The sequence below is a fragment of the Astatotilapia calliptera genome, chromosome 5 (assembly GCF_964374335.1).
Source record: "Astatotilapia calliptera chromosome 5, fAstCal68.1, whole genome shotgun sequence".
Taxonomy (NCBI): Eukaryota; Metazoa; Chordata; class Actinopteri; order Cichliformes; family Cichlidae; genus Astatotilapia; species Astatotilapia calliptera.
Window position 1 is genome coordinate 1,582,993 of NC_137426.1, and position 18,284 is coordinate 1,601,276.

An 18,284-nucleotide genomic window follows, 5' to 3' on the forward strand; every position below is an offset into this window, starting at 1 on the left:
TGCGGTTGTCAGAACACATCGACTCGCTGTTTGGATCACTCCCCTCCTGATGAACGGAGACAGTGGCTTGTTGTTGTTAACGGCGGCTCCCTCGGGGGCATTTTGGTGGGAAAACTAACTTTCTCTTCTCCTCCCCGCTGTATCCTTTTCCCTCCTCTCAATTAGATCTCATCCTCCTGCCCCCCCCCCCCCCCCCCCCCATCATTCGCCGTCTCTTTTTCTTGTTAAATTTCCACCGCTCTCTGCCCACGACTGAAGGGAACTCCCTTTCTTTTCTGTGCTTCATCTTTTTTCTTCCACATCAGCAATCTGTCTCCCATTTCAGCTACTGCAGATTAGCTTGCAACACAAGCACGAGCAAAAATTATTTTTCTTTCTTTCCCTTCTCTGTAATTTTCTCCTTTTTTGCCAGACTCCCTCTGCATTTTCTTTTCGATGGGTTTTAAAACCGCAGCCGTCATTCTGTTATTTCCCCTTCTTTCCATTTGCTTCCACGTCTCTTTACTCACAAAAACTTTTCATTCTGGCTCTCGAGGCTCTCCTCTGATAATGGCAGCATTGTCACTCTTTGTCGCGGGCCTCTCTGCTTGTCCTGCAGTCTTTTTTTACAGACAGGCTTACATTGTGAGCCCCTGTAGCTCCGGAGCTGTTAGCTGGCAGGATAGCAGTGGAAAACTGGTATTAAGAGAGCAGGAGGGAGGAGGCGACCCAAAGATAAAAACACACCAGAACATATGAGTCACCCTAGCTGTAAGCTAGCACGGTGCGATGGGTTTACTGGCACCGGGACGGCGGTGGCCATGTTGCTATGTAATTAAACATACAGCAGGCGAGGCTTCTTGATTCATATGTTCCAAATTATATGCTCCCACAAATTCATTCACAATTTGATGGCTCTCAGTTTAAAATGAGGGTTTGTGCGCTTCACATTCTGGGACTCTCCTGCTCATAGTGTCAAGCTGCTTCTCTGCTACTCACATTGATGCCTTCATGTCAGTGTTGGGTTTCAGGGCGTGATTTCCCTTTGACCTTTAGCACATATAATTACTGCCAAACAGCCACCGTTTGACTCCCTAACCTCCCAAAGAAAAGCACGGCAGAGAAAGATGGAGCTCATTTCAGTGGTTTCGTTTCTGAAAGTAAATAACGTCGCCGGGAGGCATTTTTTCAGCAGCACAAGCAGTGTTTTGGTGTGTGCCTCCGTAGCCAGGCAACCACGGCTTCTGGACTGGCCGGGATCCTCCTGCATGCTTGGTTGTCGCCCAAAGGGGGAGTGGAGCTGGAGCGTGGTGGGCTGCTTTCATTGGTTTGCCAGGCTCGGTGAGCCGAGCCATATTTGGTGTGTGAAAGTTACAGTGGCAGTTTATTTTTAGACGCTGCGGTCTTAGATTGTGTGTTGACTGCCTTAATAAGTCAAAGCAGTAGTGATGCTTCACTGTGTGCACAAAGTTCGAAAAGTACGGCATCGGCCCGAATGTTGGGCAGAGTCTCACTGAGGTGCCTGCAACCCAATCAGGAGAGAGTCCTCGTGACACGCTATCAGCCTTTTCAATCAGCTGAAATCACTCCCATATTCACTGTCAGCAGGCAGCTTCCTCCACAACATGCAGGCTCTGTCGGCTTTTGTGGTTTGGCTGCTTTGCCGAAAAAAAGAAATAATAGCGCAAATTAGATTAGAAGACCAGATCTGCTGGGCCTGAGGTTTAAACCCAAACCATCCACAGTGAGAGAGAACCAATCGGTGTACTATTCCTTTTAATAGAATACAATAGAATAGAACAGAAAAGCCACTTGACACCAGTCAGTGCACCTGACAAACATAATGGATTTACTGGCCGTCAGACTGACAATGTAAAAAAAATCAGTACATCTAAATCTGAAATGTATAAAGTCCATTAAAAATATCCAGCATATTTACACATAAGACTATAAGAGACAGTTGTCTCTGTACTTTAGCCGTACAGGATGTTAGAGCAGGGTGTAGAAATATGTCTCATTTAACAACATCAAGGTCAATTTGGAAACAAACGCCAGACGTCACTGACCAATGGGTGGCTGTGCATATATTACAGTGGTCCCTCGCTATAACGCGGTTCACCTTTCACGGCCTCGCTGTTTCGCTGATTTTTTTGGTGCAATTTTGCACGCTTTTTTTCTCATTGTCAATCGATCTCGTGCTGTGTGTACAGTCCAGAATGCGTTCAGCTTGTCAAATTTACATAAATCTTCGATGCTAGCAGTGTGACTCTGAAGTGCTGCACTGTATGTTTGTAAGTTTTCTCGCCAACAAACAACAATGTCAACGAAACGTTTTGTACCATGAAAGGCATCTGCGGTAGGAAGATGCTAACCATCGCACAAAAAGTTAAAGCTAAAGAAGGTAGAAGTTATCATATTTTTTAAGGCGCACCGTAGGGCTGGGCGATATGGCCTAAAATATCTGCTCGCTAGTTTCCACCTAAACATTTCATAGCATGTTCTGACTGAGAGATTTTTGAAACTAATTCAAACGTACAGCTCTGCTACCACTTCCAACATAAATGAAGACAGAAAACTAAACAGCAGTGATGTTTGTAGGGTTACTGAAGTTGGGCTAGCTGCTATATAATGTTGTGCTACGTGATTGCTAGTGACACAGCTATGTTAGCATAACATTAGCACAGTGAAGCTGGAGGATGAACGCCAACTTTTTTTCCACACTCACACAGAAAACACTTGGCAGCCAATCGTTAAGGCTACAAATACCCCAGAAAAACATGGCCTTAGATTTCAGTACCCAAGTACCCCGGTGTGCTCTGTTCGGTCTCGCTCTTCCAACGGTGTTAATATAAACAGGCTGAAATCTCGACTTGGAAGGAGGCCGTCCGTGTCGTTCCTCTCATCTCAAACCGATCTTATTTCTGTCTCCTCTTCAGGCTGCAGCATTCAGCGTCACCGCCGCTTCAAAAGAAGGACGCTCTATACCGTGTCTCTCATTATCCCCGAGCACCGCGTTTCAAATTTAATGGCTGGTGTCAGCACTAAAGCTCGTTAGCCGGATATAGAGGGCTAATGTTTTATTCAGCAAAGAAAAAGGGCGTAATTGCTGACCTGGGGACAAGCGAGGCCTCGGCCGAGTCCGTCGTCTTTAAGGACGCGCTCGCTCTGTCAGGTCTCCCGATGAAGACGGCCGGTGGGAAACTGAGTCCGTCAAACAGAAGAGCAAATCGAATTGTGGTTGAGCTCCTTTTATTCACATCTCAGAAGAAATGATGGGAGCGTAACTTTGTGTGACGTGTGCTTAATTGTCCATTTTTTTCCCTCCATTGTAGCCGTGTCACAAAGGATTTAACAGCGTTCTTATTTGGCCCACAGCGCTGTCTTTAGTTTACTCTTTACTGTGAATCACTGCTGAGTCTCTCGCTCGGCTCACTCAGGACTGTAATGCTGTGAGCACCGTTTTCTCTTTTGCTACTTTTTGAGATTTTATGTCATTTTTTAGACATATTTTTCCAGCTGATGCCTTAAATCCCAGCCGCTGACATAATTCAACGGCGAGACGAGCGTACACGTTCAGCAAATGTGACCAAGGCCATGTGGTCATCTGCGGCTGACGCAGGACACGCCATTTAAGCCGCTTCAGCGTGCTCCTGCAAGCCACTTTGCAACCCACCTCCACCCCAGGTGTTTGCTTTGTGTTTGGCAACTTTTTTCAGTGAAAAATGGAATAACTTTGTGTCATCAGTAAACAGAATAAGACTGCTCGAGTTCAGTAATGAACGGGAAGAGTTTACAAGATGCAAGGTGAGGAAAGGTGAGGTTCCAGGAAAGATAACAGGGAGAAAATAAATTTAAGAGACAAAGATGGAAGATGGAGAGAATTGTGGAGACGGAGGTACCATGTCATTTTAGAGGACGGCTTTGGAGAGCAGATCTGTTTCATCGGCTGACAGATATTTAGGCCAGTCTCTATTCTGAGGTATTTGTGTTCGAGCGCTGCAGAGGAAGATGAAGATGTGGGTGTGTGTGTAGGTGTGTGTGTACTCCTGTGCTCTGCATTCCTCGTGAGGCTGAGAGTAAAGAGATAGTGGAACATTTTCTACTGCTGAGGATAGTGTGTGTGTGTGTGTGTGTGTGTGTGTGTGTGTGTGTGTGTGTGTGTGTGTGTGTGTGTGTGGTGAGTAATTGTGGTGTGGTGGGGCTGCAGCATTAGTCAGAGCTGAAAGTGAGAGTCTGCGAAAACCGAGCCACACGCTGAGACAAGATAACAAACACACACGTTTATTGTTTTTAGCACACAGTACACGTGCATGCACATTATATGCAGCGTGTGTGTGTGTGCACGCAGTCTTTCATTTTCTTTGCCCTTCCAGCTCAGCTTCTCTGCTCTCACACACACATCTGTCTCGGCTGGCTTTGTTTACACGGTTTCATTTTCCTCGCTCGCGCGTCCGGCGTAGCGCGGTAGGAAGCTCGGCTCTGTCGTGTTTGCTAAGTCGAGCCTGCTCCTCGGACGGTCTCTGCAAAGGCCGCAAGCTGTGCGCTCGGCTCCTCGCTCGCCTTCCACTCGTCCTTGTCATAACACGACACACACTCTCCTGCAACCTTTTTTCTCGGCCGCTTCACACACTCGTCTTTTCTCCTCCTGCAGGAGCGGCTGATGCACGCACATCTTTCTCTTCCCTCCCTTTGAATCTCTCACCCACACAGCTGGAGTCCCACAATGGCCGGCTTCTGTTGGCTCGTTATTGTAACGGCAAGAAAACGGAGAGAGAGGGATAGAGAGACACAGGAGGAGAGCTTTGTGAGCGTGCCGCAGGCCTTGGCGGCCGGGTTTTCCACAGTGTGTGTGTGTGTGTGTGTGTGTGTGTGTGTGTGTGTGTGTGTGTGTGTGATATAAAGAGCGCATACTTCAGCACAGGTTTTGTAGCCCAGAGCCGCTTCATCGTCATACTTTAACGGCTTTATAATAGGCGCGTGTGTGTGGTTATGAGTGTGTGTGACGTGCACACACGTGTGCGTGTAACTGCAAACTTGTGCGCAGCAGTCGCAAACATTTTAATGACTTCTTAAACTCCCACAGCCCATAATGTCTTCCTGATGCCGCTGACTCCTGTGGATCCCACATTGATCCTGAAATAGAGCCTGTTAATAGGAAGAGTATATTTTTCCTGGAACGTGTTTCATCTGTGGGAATCTACACCCCTGTTTGACTTTATGACCATGAAGTAAACCCACCTTCCACAAACATGCAGAGTTCTGGGTGTATATTTTTATGTTTGAGGATGTATTAATTCAATTTTGGTTTATAATGCAGGTATATATAATTTATAATAATTGCATATTGCAGCTGTTATTGGAGAAATGCCGACATTAACACTTCTCTTTTTAGTTATACTGAGAATGGAAAATCTTGTTTGATACCTTAAAGCTTTCAGCAGATTACAAACCAGCACTGTGTCTAACTTACCTCTGTAGCTGTGTGTAAATCTGTGTTTTTTTCCACGTGTGTGTTCTGTATGATTTTCATTGTTCGTCCGAATTCGCCAGCAGGAACTGCAGTACTGATCACATGTTTGTGCAGGTAACAGTCCCGTGAATGAGCGCTTAGAAAATCAGAACAAAGGGTGGTATCAGTTCAGTTCGGTTATTTCTACTAGAATATAGAATATAATATAATAATATAGAATATAATAATAGAATATAGATAGCCTTTATTGTAAAATATAAAACTAACAACAAAACACGAGAACTGTTGCCTCATGGCGCTGTTTATTGTAAGGTAAGGATCCTACAATCATACAGGGAAAACTCCTACAATCAAGCACTTGGCGAAAGTGGGAAGGAAAAACTTCCTTTTACCAGGAAGAAGCAGTTCCATTGATGAAAAACGCCAAAGATGATGGTGTTCTAAGCTTAACTGAGGCTCAGACTTGACACTTAATAAACGGTTCCAGGAAACCAAATTATTGCTAAAATACTGCCCGGCATAAGTCACAGAGGTAGAGCAGGTTGGTGGTTTGATCCACGGCTGCTCCCATCTACATGTCGAATGTCCTTGGACAATATTACTAACACCAAGTTGCATCCATCAGAGTATGAATGCGTGTCATTGGTGGATAGAAAGGACTTGAGCACAGATGCAAGTGCTTGTATGAATGGGTGAACGAGGCATGTTGTATGAAGCTGTGTTAGAGTCATTCCAGTTAAAGTAAACGGTCCCAAATACAAAGCTGTTGCCTCCGGGGTAAAAGTCCAGGGTTCAGTCCTCGCTCCCAGGATGACCTCCTGTTGTTGGACGTCTTTACTGCCGTGCTGCTGTAGAGGCCGAAGCCTTTGAGGTGTCAGACAGAGGTGCTGTGCAGATGCTGCGCTCAGCCTGGCTCAGTCCCGTGTGGCTCCTGAGCGGTGCCTCGTCAGACCCCGTCACCTATAACAAACAGTATTTCCAGGAGTGCAGAATGTGTTTCCTGTGCCGCATGACAGAAGGACGACTGTGGGGAAAAAGTCCACAGTGACCTGTGTGAAAATGGCTTGAGTGTTCTCCATAGTGAATTTGGAGAGCGGCGTTCGTATCGAACTGCCTTTAAACCCATTTTCCGATCTCAGAACTTTTCCATTTTAAAAACTTGGTTGTTTTTTGCGATCAAGCTGACATTTGGGAGTTGGACAGCTCGCGGCCCTCGCTGCTCATATATTTCCAATTCCTTGACTGCACCGCGAGAGTGTGAGTGTGCCTGCTGTGGACGGGGCCTCGAATTTTTAACAGCAGAAAATAGGCTCTAAGATGGATTTCCCCCCATAAACATCCGCCTGCCTGTTGGCCAGCTGAAGCCCCCCCAATAGCTCGTCCGTCCGTCTTCATATTTTCCACTGGAAACCTTCGACTGTGCCAGGCAGCCATTCCCATCTTGCCCTCTCTCCCTCTGCAGGTTTCCTGCAACCCCCCCACCCGCCTGCTCTCTGAATGCAACCTTTCTCACTCGCCCCACGCTGAGCCTTTCACCTCGCTCTACTTCTCCCCTCTTTGCATTTCCTTACACTCCTCTGCTCCCCCCATCATTCCTCCTTCTCTTCCTCCCTTCACGCTCCCTCTGTCCTCCTTCATCTCACTCTGAGGTTCATTTCGCCCCAAGTCATCATATCGCATCACTGTGCTCCCGCTGCACCTCCTCATCCTCGTCCTCCTCCCAAATATGAGGCTTATCTGTGGAGCTGTCACCAGGTCCGCCGTAACAATGGACTCCTTTCTCGGCGTTCGCCTCTCGCTGCGACAATGAGCTGCTTTCTTTCTGCTGCGAGACTCGACGCCTCCTCGTAATATGTCCATGTTTAGGAGATCTCTCCCTCATTTTCTCTCTCATTATTCTTGCTTGACCTCTCGTTTTCTTTCTCTCACTCATTCCTGCTTCCTGTCTTTGTCACTATCTCAGTCTATCTGCCTCGCGCTCGCTCCCACTCTTGGACTTCTTTGAAAGAGCTCTGTGATTGCATTTTTCTCGAGGTAACAAAAGTGTGTGTGTGTGTGTGTGTGTGTGTGTGTCTGTCCAGTGTTTCATAAAGGCGGTGTATCTATGTGCCATATTATCAGGTCATTAGAGCGCCGGGTGTGAAGAGAGTGAGGACAGAAGTGAAGTTAATTATGTGTCACACCACCTGTGATCGTTAACACGTGTTACCTGTGTCCAAATCCAGGGCGTGGCTAATGCAGGCCACACCTTCACAAGCCAGAACCGGGTGGGACGGTCTATAAAAGCGCTGCTCCTGTAGCGTAGCGACTGTGATGCTATCAACGAGGGTCCTTTTGGTCAGAGAGGACATGAAAACCTTTGTTTACTCTCAGGCAGAGACGCTGCGGCCCGTTTACAACAGCTAATGTAGGTCATAGAACATAAATAATATAACATGGCCAACATTAAAAATATAATTCTATAAAATATATTCAATTTCATTTCATTTAAAAATGACTTTAATGGAATGAAAACTCAAACACTGGGCTCGAACTAGAAGTGCTTCGTTAAAGAGCCTGCTAGTGTCCACGCCTACGTGCCAGAGGTCAGAGGGGGTGTTTCAAAATAAAGCTCATGCCCTCTGCACGTCAGACACACTGCGAATACTCTGCGATCCGTCTCTGACTTTTTGTCCAGGCTGCGTCTCTGAATGAGGAAGCTGAGCCTGCAGAGCGAGCGAGCCCGGCGACGCGCAGGAAAAAGAGGATGATGCTGCTGATATGCGATAACGTCTCCTCGTGTTTCATGGCTGTCGCTCACACAGACTTCAAATACATTTTCTGCCTAGTTTGTTGCAGCTGATAGTCATGGTGGCTTTGTGGCTGACGCATGTGTCAGCCACAAAGTTGGGACTTGTTTCAAAGACGATGAAACAAGTCCCAACTTTGAGATTATCACGTATTTGGCTTTAATTAAGTCTTTTAAGTGGGGGGGTGGGGGGGCATCCACACCTCTGTCTGCATGTCAGTGATTCGGTCTTTGAATCGGCCATAAAGCACCAACGTCATCATTAAGCATTAAGTCTTTTTGGATGCAAAGGAACTCTCTGCTGTAAAGTCCTCGAGCATTTAACCGAAGCTCTGAAAGGTTCTCATCCTGCTCGCTGCTTCGGTACGTCCGTACATCCCTCGCCTTCACCTTTAATAATGTCCCACAAAGCGGTTTAGCGCCCTCCATTCTCCTCTGCAGACCAATCCTCCCAAAGTTTCCCGGCTGGTTCAGAGGAGCTTGGGCTGTAACCTCGCCAGAGGTGCGTGCTAAATGGGAGGAAGAAGGGAAGCCAGAGTAGCCCGTGAGAGCGCACGATAACCTTTAGGGCCAAACATCAAACTCCTCTGCGCCGCAGACTTGTGCCGGGAAAAGATGTGAAATATTTTTCTTGACATTTTGAGAGGATTTGATGTATTTTTCATGTTCTTTTAGGGAAGCGGGAAACTCCACGCTCTCTGCTGGGTTCATGCAGGAGTTAAAAAGGTGCTGTTGTGTTCTGTTTTAACGTACGCCGAGCCAGGAACGCTGCCTCGGAGAGCAGCTTTGGGGAATGTGCTGTGGAGGGGATGCGCTTACCCAATCACAGCTGGAGTCGGGCCTGTGCCGCTGCCGTTTTAGTGTCAGTCGGGTCAGGAAGATGGGTTTTTGGGGTTTTTTAGTAAAAAAAACATCAGGTTTGACTAGCTTCATCTGCCGTTTGTATCCACACAGCTAACGGGAACAGCTGGCCTGCAGCTTATCATTCAGCACCACCTCTCATTGTCATCTTTTATTTTCTGCTCCACTCTCGTCACGTTCTCCCGACATGTCTTCACCCTGTGGTGGATGCCTGGTAGCAAGCAGCAGGAGCTTTTTATATTTCACCAGGATTTTTCCTGCATATAAAAATGCATATAGGAAGAGAAGTCCTCAGAACTGAGATCCACAATAAACTAAAGTGGAGATGAATTTACTCGAGCGCCTTTTAATTGTGAAATGTCCAAAAATAACAGGAAACTGCCAGAAAAAGCTACACACAAGTCCAATTCACATCTCAGCCGAATCAGTGAATCGCTCCATTTTTATTTGCTAATATCTTAACGCTTGTTGGGATCATGTGAAGAATGAAAATGTTCTGCAGCCGACCCGAACCTGTAATCACAGCTCTGATCATCACACGAGAGGAAAATGAACTGTTCCCTTTGTGTTTCCTTTCATTCATTTCTTGAATTTGATTCATCAGCAGCTTTACTTTTCAAATTAAAGTCTCTTCAGTGAATTTGGGATCAAACGCACCCCCAAAATGAAGAATAAATCATTTTTAAACTTCACATTCGTGCTTCAGTCTTTTAACTTCTTTTCAAAATTGAAAACTGAAGTCCAAAGGAAGATTTTAATAGACGAACGAGTCCCAATGGATGCTGTCCTACTGCCTGATATAAGAATTAAACCAAAGATTATAATTTGATTTTATGCTTAATCCTCAGGGAATAAGTCATATAAATTTTTAACTTTTGTCATTTTTTTTACCTTTATAAGAATTAAGGATTTTGAATAGTTTTTTTTAACCTGCAGTACCTTCACAGCCCACCAGGGAGTTAGTCAAAGTCAACTTTATTTGTCGATTCTGCCACATGTACAGGACATACAGAGAATAGAAATTGCGTTACTCTCAATCCCTAGATAAATAGCAAATGAGTTACATCCCTGCAGAATAAGAAATGAGATCATAAAAATATAGTAATTACTAAAATTAGGTTTACTGAATATTATTTGTTTGAATGTCTGTATAAAGGGTGATATGTTTATTGGGGTGCAACGGTTCCTTTGTGTTTGTCTGGACCTGGGGCCCAGTTTGGTGTTACTGGGGCTCCGGTACGGTACTAACACAGCACAGCAGTGAGTTTTTCCTGATATAGGCCTCGATAAGTGAAATGATCACCCGTGTTTTTTCCTCACACTCATATTTAATTAGCAACTCTTAAGTAAGCGATCATCCTTCTGCTATTCGGACACAAATTAAGCAATTTACCGAACAATTAGAGACGAGTTGGAGGAGATCGCTGCCCGACAGTTCGCCTGTCCTTCGTCGTCTCTTTGTGATTTAATTTGCAGCGCCGTGTCAGAAGGCGTTTGGTTTGAAGTTCTGTCTTTGGAGAACACTTTGTGACAAACTCAATCAGCCGAGGAAGCTGAAGATTTTTGTTTCTTGATTTCCAGCCGTTGACCCGTTCTGATATTTTTGCCGTCTCTGCTGCTCGCCGCGCAGCATCGCAGAAGGCTGCTGGTTTCAAACAGCCTATGTTATGAAGCTCAAGTGTCGGTTATAATGGGCCCTGTCTGCTTTTCTGTAATCTATAATTATGTGGACAGAACTGTATCTATAATTTGTTTTCCTGCAGTAATAATTTTCGAGCTGAATCGTGACATCCAGAAATGAGCTTTTATCTGGCGGCGGGGAAAAGGAGCATCAGATTTTAATTGTGACACTTTGAAATGACAGAAGGAAAAGGAAGGCGGGACTAAAGAGGAGAGCATGGCGATGCAGAAAGAAAGGGAAGTAGAGTGAAGTTGACGGGAAACTGAGGATGAGAAAAGCAGGCGAGGCAACAAAGAAAAGGCAGGAAGATATAAATAAAATGACTGGAACAACTTATTTCCACTATGTCCCTTTGCTGTTTGCTCTGCTTCTGGAAAAAAGGACGAGATCCAAGAGTTTGCCAGAGAAGGCTTGAGGGCGCTTATCCAGCAGGGGGCGTGAAGGGGGGTATTTAGGAGACTTGTTGTCCACGAGGGGGTAACTGGTAGAAGTCCAGCTGCTGGCATGCTTTTGATTTTTGTTGAGGTGGCCACATGCGCTGCACCTCTCATGGAAAATAGGCTTCTGTGTGTGTGTTCGACTGTTTGCATGGCTGTGTGTGTTTGTGTGTGTTTTCCCCCGGCGACGCCTGTGTGCTGGTTAGAGCATTAATGATGTGTCTAGGGAGCGTTGCCTCTACATAATTTATCAACCAGGATTTATTAGCCGCAGAATTAACTTGTAGGGGCTGGTGGAGGGTCGGGGGCGGGGAGGCGGCGCAGGATGCATTCGCTCTTGTTTTTGAATTTATGTGCACGGATGCATTGTCAGTCCCCTGCGATCCATTTCTCTCCATCAGCCTCCTGCCATGTGGGCGTCCCCAGCCGTGTAATTGGCCGAGTTATTTTAATTTTAGTCGGGTTTAAATTACAATTCTGTTGAGTGTGTCCATATGCGCTGAAGGAGGAAGGCTTAAACTGGATTTATGGTTGACGTAGGGGTTATGTTAATGCAGACGCTGATGACAAACTATGATTTATATTTGAGCATCGACATTTGTGGTTGACTGCTAGCGGCACGAGCACCGAGGGGCCGTTTCAGATTTACACAAAGAAGCTACGTTTACATCGGGTTCGTTGCAAAATTGAAGTAGAGAGGTCCCAAAACTTTCATACCTGTCTTCTGATACTGTTAGACTACTGTCAAAGCTGACCAGAAATCATGTTTGATTAGAGCCTAAACCTGGGGTGTCCAACTCCAGGGCTCGAGGGTCTGCAGGTTTTAGATCTCACCCTGGGTCAACACACTTGAATCAAATCATTAGTTCATTACCAGGCCTCTGGAGAACTTTTAGCCATTTAAATCAGCTGTGTTGGATCAAGGACACATCTAAAATGTTGCCCACCCCTGGCCTAAACCAAACCACATCATAGTACATCTCCAACTCCCCTTCCAACCCAGTTTTTTGGATATTTTGTAGCTACATGCTAAAACCGTTAAGCTAGCTAATATATATAATTATCTGGCTCTTTTTTTTCCCCCCTCTTCTGTCTTCCAGATTACAGAGATGGGTAAGGACTCGCTCCCAGAATGGCTGCACTGGGATGCCAGCAGCAGAATCTTGCAAGGTCTACCTTTGGAAGAGGATAAAGGTGTTCACTACATCACCGTGTCCATCTCCAACCACACTAAATCCTCGTCTTCTTCAGAGGTATTTTCCATTGCAGTGCACCCTGAAGATTGCCTGGATTCAGATTCAGCTCAGCTGACGTCTAACCAGGCGTCCACTGAAAATGACGTCCAACAGTTCATGTGTGGGAACGAGGAACCGGTCACAGTGCTGACGGTGATCCTGGATGCTGATTTGACAAAGATGAGCTCAGAGCAGAGGGTAGAGCTTCTGGATAACATGAGGAGCTTCTCTGGTGTTGGGCTTCAGTACATGAAGATGCTCCCTGTGGTCAACAACAGGCTGTTTGACATGTCTGCGTTTATGGCTGGACCTGGGAATGCCAAAAAGGTGAGTGAATAGTCATTTCACTCTACTAGCAGTACCCCTCAAAGCTCTTTTCTGAACTGAGCAGTTTGTGTCAATTTGAAGGGCTTCTTATAGAACAAAATTAGTTACCTTGTGCAGCTACTTATAAATAATTCTAATAGTCACCAATGGGTTGAACTGGTAAACATCTAATCAACATTTCTGATGTCTCTCCAGGTGGTGGAGAACGGCGCTCTGTTGTCCTGGAAGCTCGGCTGCTCGCTGGACCAGAGCACAGTCCCAGATATCAACAGCGTCCAGGGTCCTGCAAAGGAAGGCACAATGTCAGCCAAGCTGGGTTACCCCGTGGTGGGCTGGCACATCGCTAACAAGAAACCTCATGTCCCCAAACGAGTGAGACGACAACTAAACAACACTCCGACGCCTATTCTGGTTGTGCCTCCTCCAACAACTGCAGTGGAGCCACCAGTGCGAATTATCCCAACCCTCTCCTCTCCCTCTATTGCTGCACCGACTGAAAGCTCTGCCCCTCCCGTGAGAGGTCCCGTCCCGCTTCCGGGAAAGCCTACTTTTAGAGTACGTGACCCTATTGCTCACACTCCGACTACGGGACCTTCCCAGCCAACGAAGGTCATGGAGTCCACCAGCAGCATTGCTATCCAGCCGAGCATGACCAGGCCTACCTACGTAAAACCCACCGCCACACCAGCCACAGCCTCCACACCCACATCCACCAGAAAACCTACCAGGAAACCAGGAAGGAAGCAGAAGACAACCACACCAGCATTCAGAACGCCAAAGACCCCCACAACAAAGTCTCCTATGACCACCACATCACGCACTGTTCCAGATCCATTCAACGAAAAGCCCGAGTTAAGGAACCCCATCGACCAGGTCAATGCATTGGTCGGCACTTATTTCGAAGTCAAGATCCCATCTGATACATTCTTTGACAAAGAGGATGGAACGACAGATAAGCTGCGATTAACCCTTCGACAAAACCATAATGAAATAGTTCCAGAGGACTCCTGGATCCAGTTCAACACGACCAGCCAACTCCTGTATGGACTGCCTGATGTCCAGCATGTGGGAAAACATGAATACTTCATGCAGGCAGCTGACAAAGGTGACCTCAATGCAATTGATGCTTTTGAGGTACGCGTAAACCGCTGGCCAACCAATGACAAAACGCCCGTTATATTTACGGCACGATTTGAGGGTGAGCCACGGTCTGTAACGAACAACATCCACAGGAAGATCCTCCTGGTTAAAAAGCTGGCATATGTCCTCGGGGACCGCAACAGCAGCACGGTGAGTCTAAGGAACATCACCAAAGGGTCCATTGTGGTGGAGTGGACGAACACCAGCCTGCCTCAGCATCCATGTCCAAAGGAGCAGATCTTAGTCATGAGCAGGACGCTGGCCAATTCTGACGGAAGACCCTCACAGAGCTTCAAGCACATAATGGACCCCGAATTCAAACCACTGGACGTCAAGGTGAAGGGGAGGGCAAGCTGCCGAATGTATTCCTTCATCCCACCAGGAGACATCGATATCCCAGAACCTCCAGCTGTCACTCCAGCTGTGGGATCAAGCAAGGATAGCGCAGATGACGTCTATCTCCACACGGTCATTCCTGCTGTGGTGGTGGCAGCAATATTGCTAATAGCAGGAATTATTGCAATGATCTGCTATAGAAAGAAACGAAAGGGCAAGCTTACCATCGAGGACCAGGCCACCTTCATTAAGAAAGGTGTGCCGATTATCTTTGCAGATGAACTTGATGATTCCAAGCCACCTCCATCCTCCAGTATGCCCTTGATTCTCCAGGAAGAGAAGCCCCCACTTCCACCCCCTGAATACCCCAACATGGCCACGCCAGAAACCACTCCCCTAAATCAGGAGCTGCTGGGGGAGTACACGGCTCTGCAAGATGACGACCCCAACGCGCCTCCCTACCAACCGCCTCCTCCCTTCACCACTCCTATGGAGGGCAAGGGCTCCCGTCCGAAGAACATAACTCCCTACAGATCTCCACCTCCTTATGTGCCGCCCTAAGACTTGATTAACCCTCCCCTGATAGGGCGGAGGGTGAGGATGCCTGAGGAACTCTGACAGTTTCCTTTCTGGTGTTCGTCTGTCTGGACATTTGCAGGGAGTGATGACAAGAGGTGCTATAGTACAAAAAGGCTTCAAGCGACTTTGGTTTGGGATGGGTCGGGGCGCAATGATTTGGGTGGGCTTTACAGTGCACAGGGAGGGACTACTGTTTTCGTGGTAGCCCACCTACTACAGTGGCCTAAGACGAGCAAATTCTCATCACACTGGCTTTGGTTCGACCAGCTGGTCTGAAGCAACAACTGGGAGACGTGCGCTCCCATCCCAGCATTTTCTTTTCTCCCGAGTTTGGATACTGGATTATTTTTCACCTTTTTAGCCCAAGATTCTTTTTTCTTTTTCCTCTGGACTGAAGTGTTTGCCTAACTCTTCTTCTGCCTGGCTTTTAAATAATGCGAGAAGACGGCGTCCTGTCATCAGACCGCTGCAGGCGACAGCTCGCATTTTTAATAAAGGGAGACAGATCCTTCGAATATGAGAAAAGCTATCGCGAGGATCTCAATTCAGCCCTGCAGACGACACAAGACAATAGGAGGCCGAAGTGTGTGCGTGAGTGTGTGTTTGAATGAGCGGGCGTGTTTATTCAGATTCAATACGGTTTGCCTTTTAACACTAGTTGTCTGTTTTTATCCTTATTCACAATGTGTAGTAAAGATGAGAATAACAAGGTAGCCTAAAAAGATTTAGAGAAGAAGAATAATTTTTGTTTCATTGGTTTTGGGTTTCACTGTATATCTGGAAGACGTTATGATAGATTGTTATATTTTTTTGGAGGTCGAAGAAATGTGGAAGAAAGGGACTGCCTCACTAAAATAACCTGCAGGAGCTTTGTATTCCTGTTTGTTTATATATATGAAACACTAATATCACAATTCAAACATGAACCTTCCTCCCTTCAGTACAGCCGACAGACTCAATCAGATGGAAGCAACAAAGAAATTTAGTTGACAGGTTGACGAGATTTGGAGATCAATTATTAAATGTAGCAACACAACTCTTGCCCTTTTGTACACACCTCCACGTTGTATACTAACAGGAAGAACAACCCTGCAATTTATTTTGGACCAGGGAGAATTATTTTTTTATGTAACGAGGCAGTTCTTCTCTCCACTCGGATGGGGAACGCCACGCGGGACTGTACAGATAATCCCATTCTAGATTTCACGGAGGAGACGACGGAGGCCGAGACGCGGATGCGATTAGTCACCGAAACAATAAGATCACGTTTTAATTTTCTTTTTACAAGAGTTTTTGATACAGCCTCAAATCGATTAATGATTAAAACGAGAAAATGATTCAAGATTAGTCTTCTGTGATTTGTAAAATCTTAGCTTAGAAGTTCAATTATTGGTTCAGTTATGTACTTTGATTTTTTTGTCATGGGTCACATGTTTTAACGTTTTATTTTACTCTGTGTGTGTGTTTGCATTTAAAGTGTATTTCCCACTATTCAAGAATTGAATGATCCATATTTTATGTATTCACAACTTTTATTTCTTTATGTCCTTCTGTTTGATGATGAGTTCAACTGAAAGTGACCCTTTGCAATAATAATGTACGCTGCGGTCGACCCAGCAACGGGTCGACGTAGGCTCGAGTGACTCGTACGGTCGTGATGTTGTCGGGTGTGCAGATGCCAAGGCTTTTATTTTTTGCTTTTGGAGTGTGCATTGTAATAATAAAACCAAGTGGTACCTTAAACAAAAGCAAAATCACCCCTTTCTTCATTCTGATTTAACTCATTTCTGCCGGGAAAATATTTTCTCCCACCCTGACTGATGTTTATGGATGAGATTTTTGGTCACCGTCACTTTTCTACTGCTCCACTTAGCCTTGAATTGATAAATCAATCCGTCTGAAGTCCACAAGAGGTTTTACCTCCCTAGACAGCTCGCTGCCTGGCAACCATCTACGGTCTTTGGACTCACTGGAACGGTTGTACCGCTGTCCTTTTTGTACTAAATTATTCTGCCATTGAATGACTAGTTGGACAATTCCGTTTGAAAGCTCTTCCCATTAAAAAGGCTACGCAGTGAAAACAGTCTCTCAGCTCACTCTGTCTTTCCACACGCTGCATACAGATAATTTGCATTGATTACTTGGAATATTGATTAGATGTAAACAATTTGCCAGCTCTGTTGTCCCTCTGCGATAATTCACGACAGAGTTTAATTTGGAGGTAGGGGAAGCGATGATCGATGTATTCCCGGGACGTCCGTAGATGCTGAAATGGATAAACGGGTCGTACTGATGACAGAGATTAACGGGGGATTGATCTGGGTTTGATTGAGGCAACCCGTGAGGTGGCTCGGTGTGCGCATATATGACAAGACTCTCGACCTTTGAATTAAAATGAGCAGCATGGTCATAAAAAGGGTGAAATTGACGGCTCTTTAGCTGCAGTATCTCTGATGACCAACGAGACGGCGAAGAGGTTTCACGACAGCCCCCGAGGATGGGGGTCAAGGTGAAGACTCAGACCTCACTGGGCAAGCAAAGAAGTGTGAAAGGCTACTGGCTTCAGTTCAAGTAGCCCAGCACAGTCTCAGAAACGGGTTAGACTGCATCTTAGCAACATGCTAAACAAGCTTAGCAAGCTGGCCTTTCCATTTGGATATTTCACACAGGTAAAAATTACACAAAGGGGAAGATCTGGACCTAAATAACCCTTAGACATTCATCTGAGCGCAGCTACAAGGTTAGTGGGCTAAAGTGCCACAAAGGTGCCCCTGGTTTTACCTGCTCACTGATCCCAACCTGCTGCAAAGCATCTTTAAAACTGTGCTCACACCTGTTCTCCTTCTACGCTTTGGAGTTACACCCCTCTGAAGACGTCGGCATAGGTCATACACTGCTCATTAATACTGATTCTGATTGGAGGAGAAACAAGAGTGTGACGTTTACAGTACGTTATAAAATGGAGGTCATTTAAAGAAATACTTCGTGTTCAGGTGCACGGTACTGATCTGTGGTACTGCCGTGACTCCTGCCAGAGGCCCTGAAAAAAGTCACACTGAATTTAGTCCAGTGTTGTAGCTGTAACGCTAAAGAGAAAAGCAACAATATTCAGATCATTTACTTATGTAATGAACTGTCATATCAGCAGAACTGTGCGGGTTGTGCTTTTAATTTAATCGACTTTCACAAGCTCAGCGACACAAACGACTCTCCAGAAGCACCGTCAGTCATCCCGCCGCAACAACACCTGTCTCATTTCCTCATGTCTTAGCACCTCCTACCTGAGCTGAGGTGGCGAGGCAGCAGGTACAAAGAGAGAGACATCCTCACCTTCATTTAAAGCGACGTCATTTGTGTCATAAATAGTTTTGTTGCAGCTCAGCTGCAGCTGGATTTATGATAAGAAGTGGAACAGTGCTCAAGTTTTATAATTAGAGACACTTTTAATTAA

General features: G+C 45.9%; 1 protein-coding gene across 1 annotated transcript in view; it reads left to right on the forward strand.

Moving 5' to 3' along the window:
- dag1 (dystroglycan 1) overlaps positions 1 to 16,581 on the forward strand; it is a 55,150-nt gene extending 38,569 nt beyond the window's left edge. Inside the window, exons 3-4 of the mRNA XM_026166564.2 lie at positions 12,317 to 12,778; positions 12,974 to 16,581. Coding sequence (XP_026022349.2) covers positions 12,317 to 12,778; positions 12,974 to 14,815 — 2,304 coding nt within the window. The 3' untranslated portion in view covers positions 14,816 to 16,581. The remainder of the gene's footprint in view (positions 1 to 12,316; positions 12,779 to 12,973) is intronic.
- Positions 16,582 to 18,284: the final 1,703 nt, after the last annotated feature.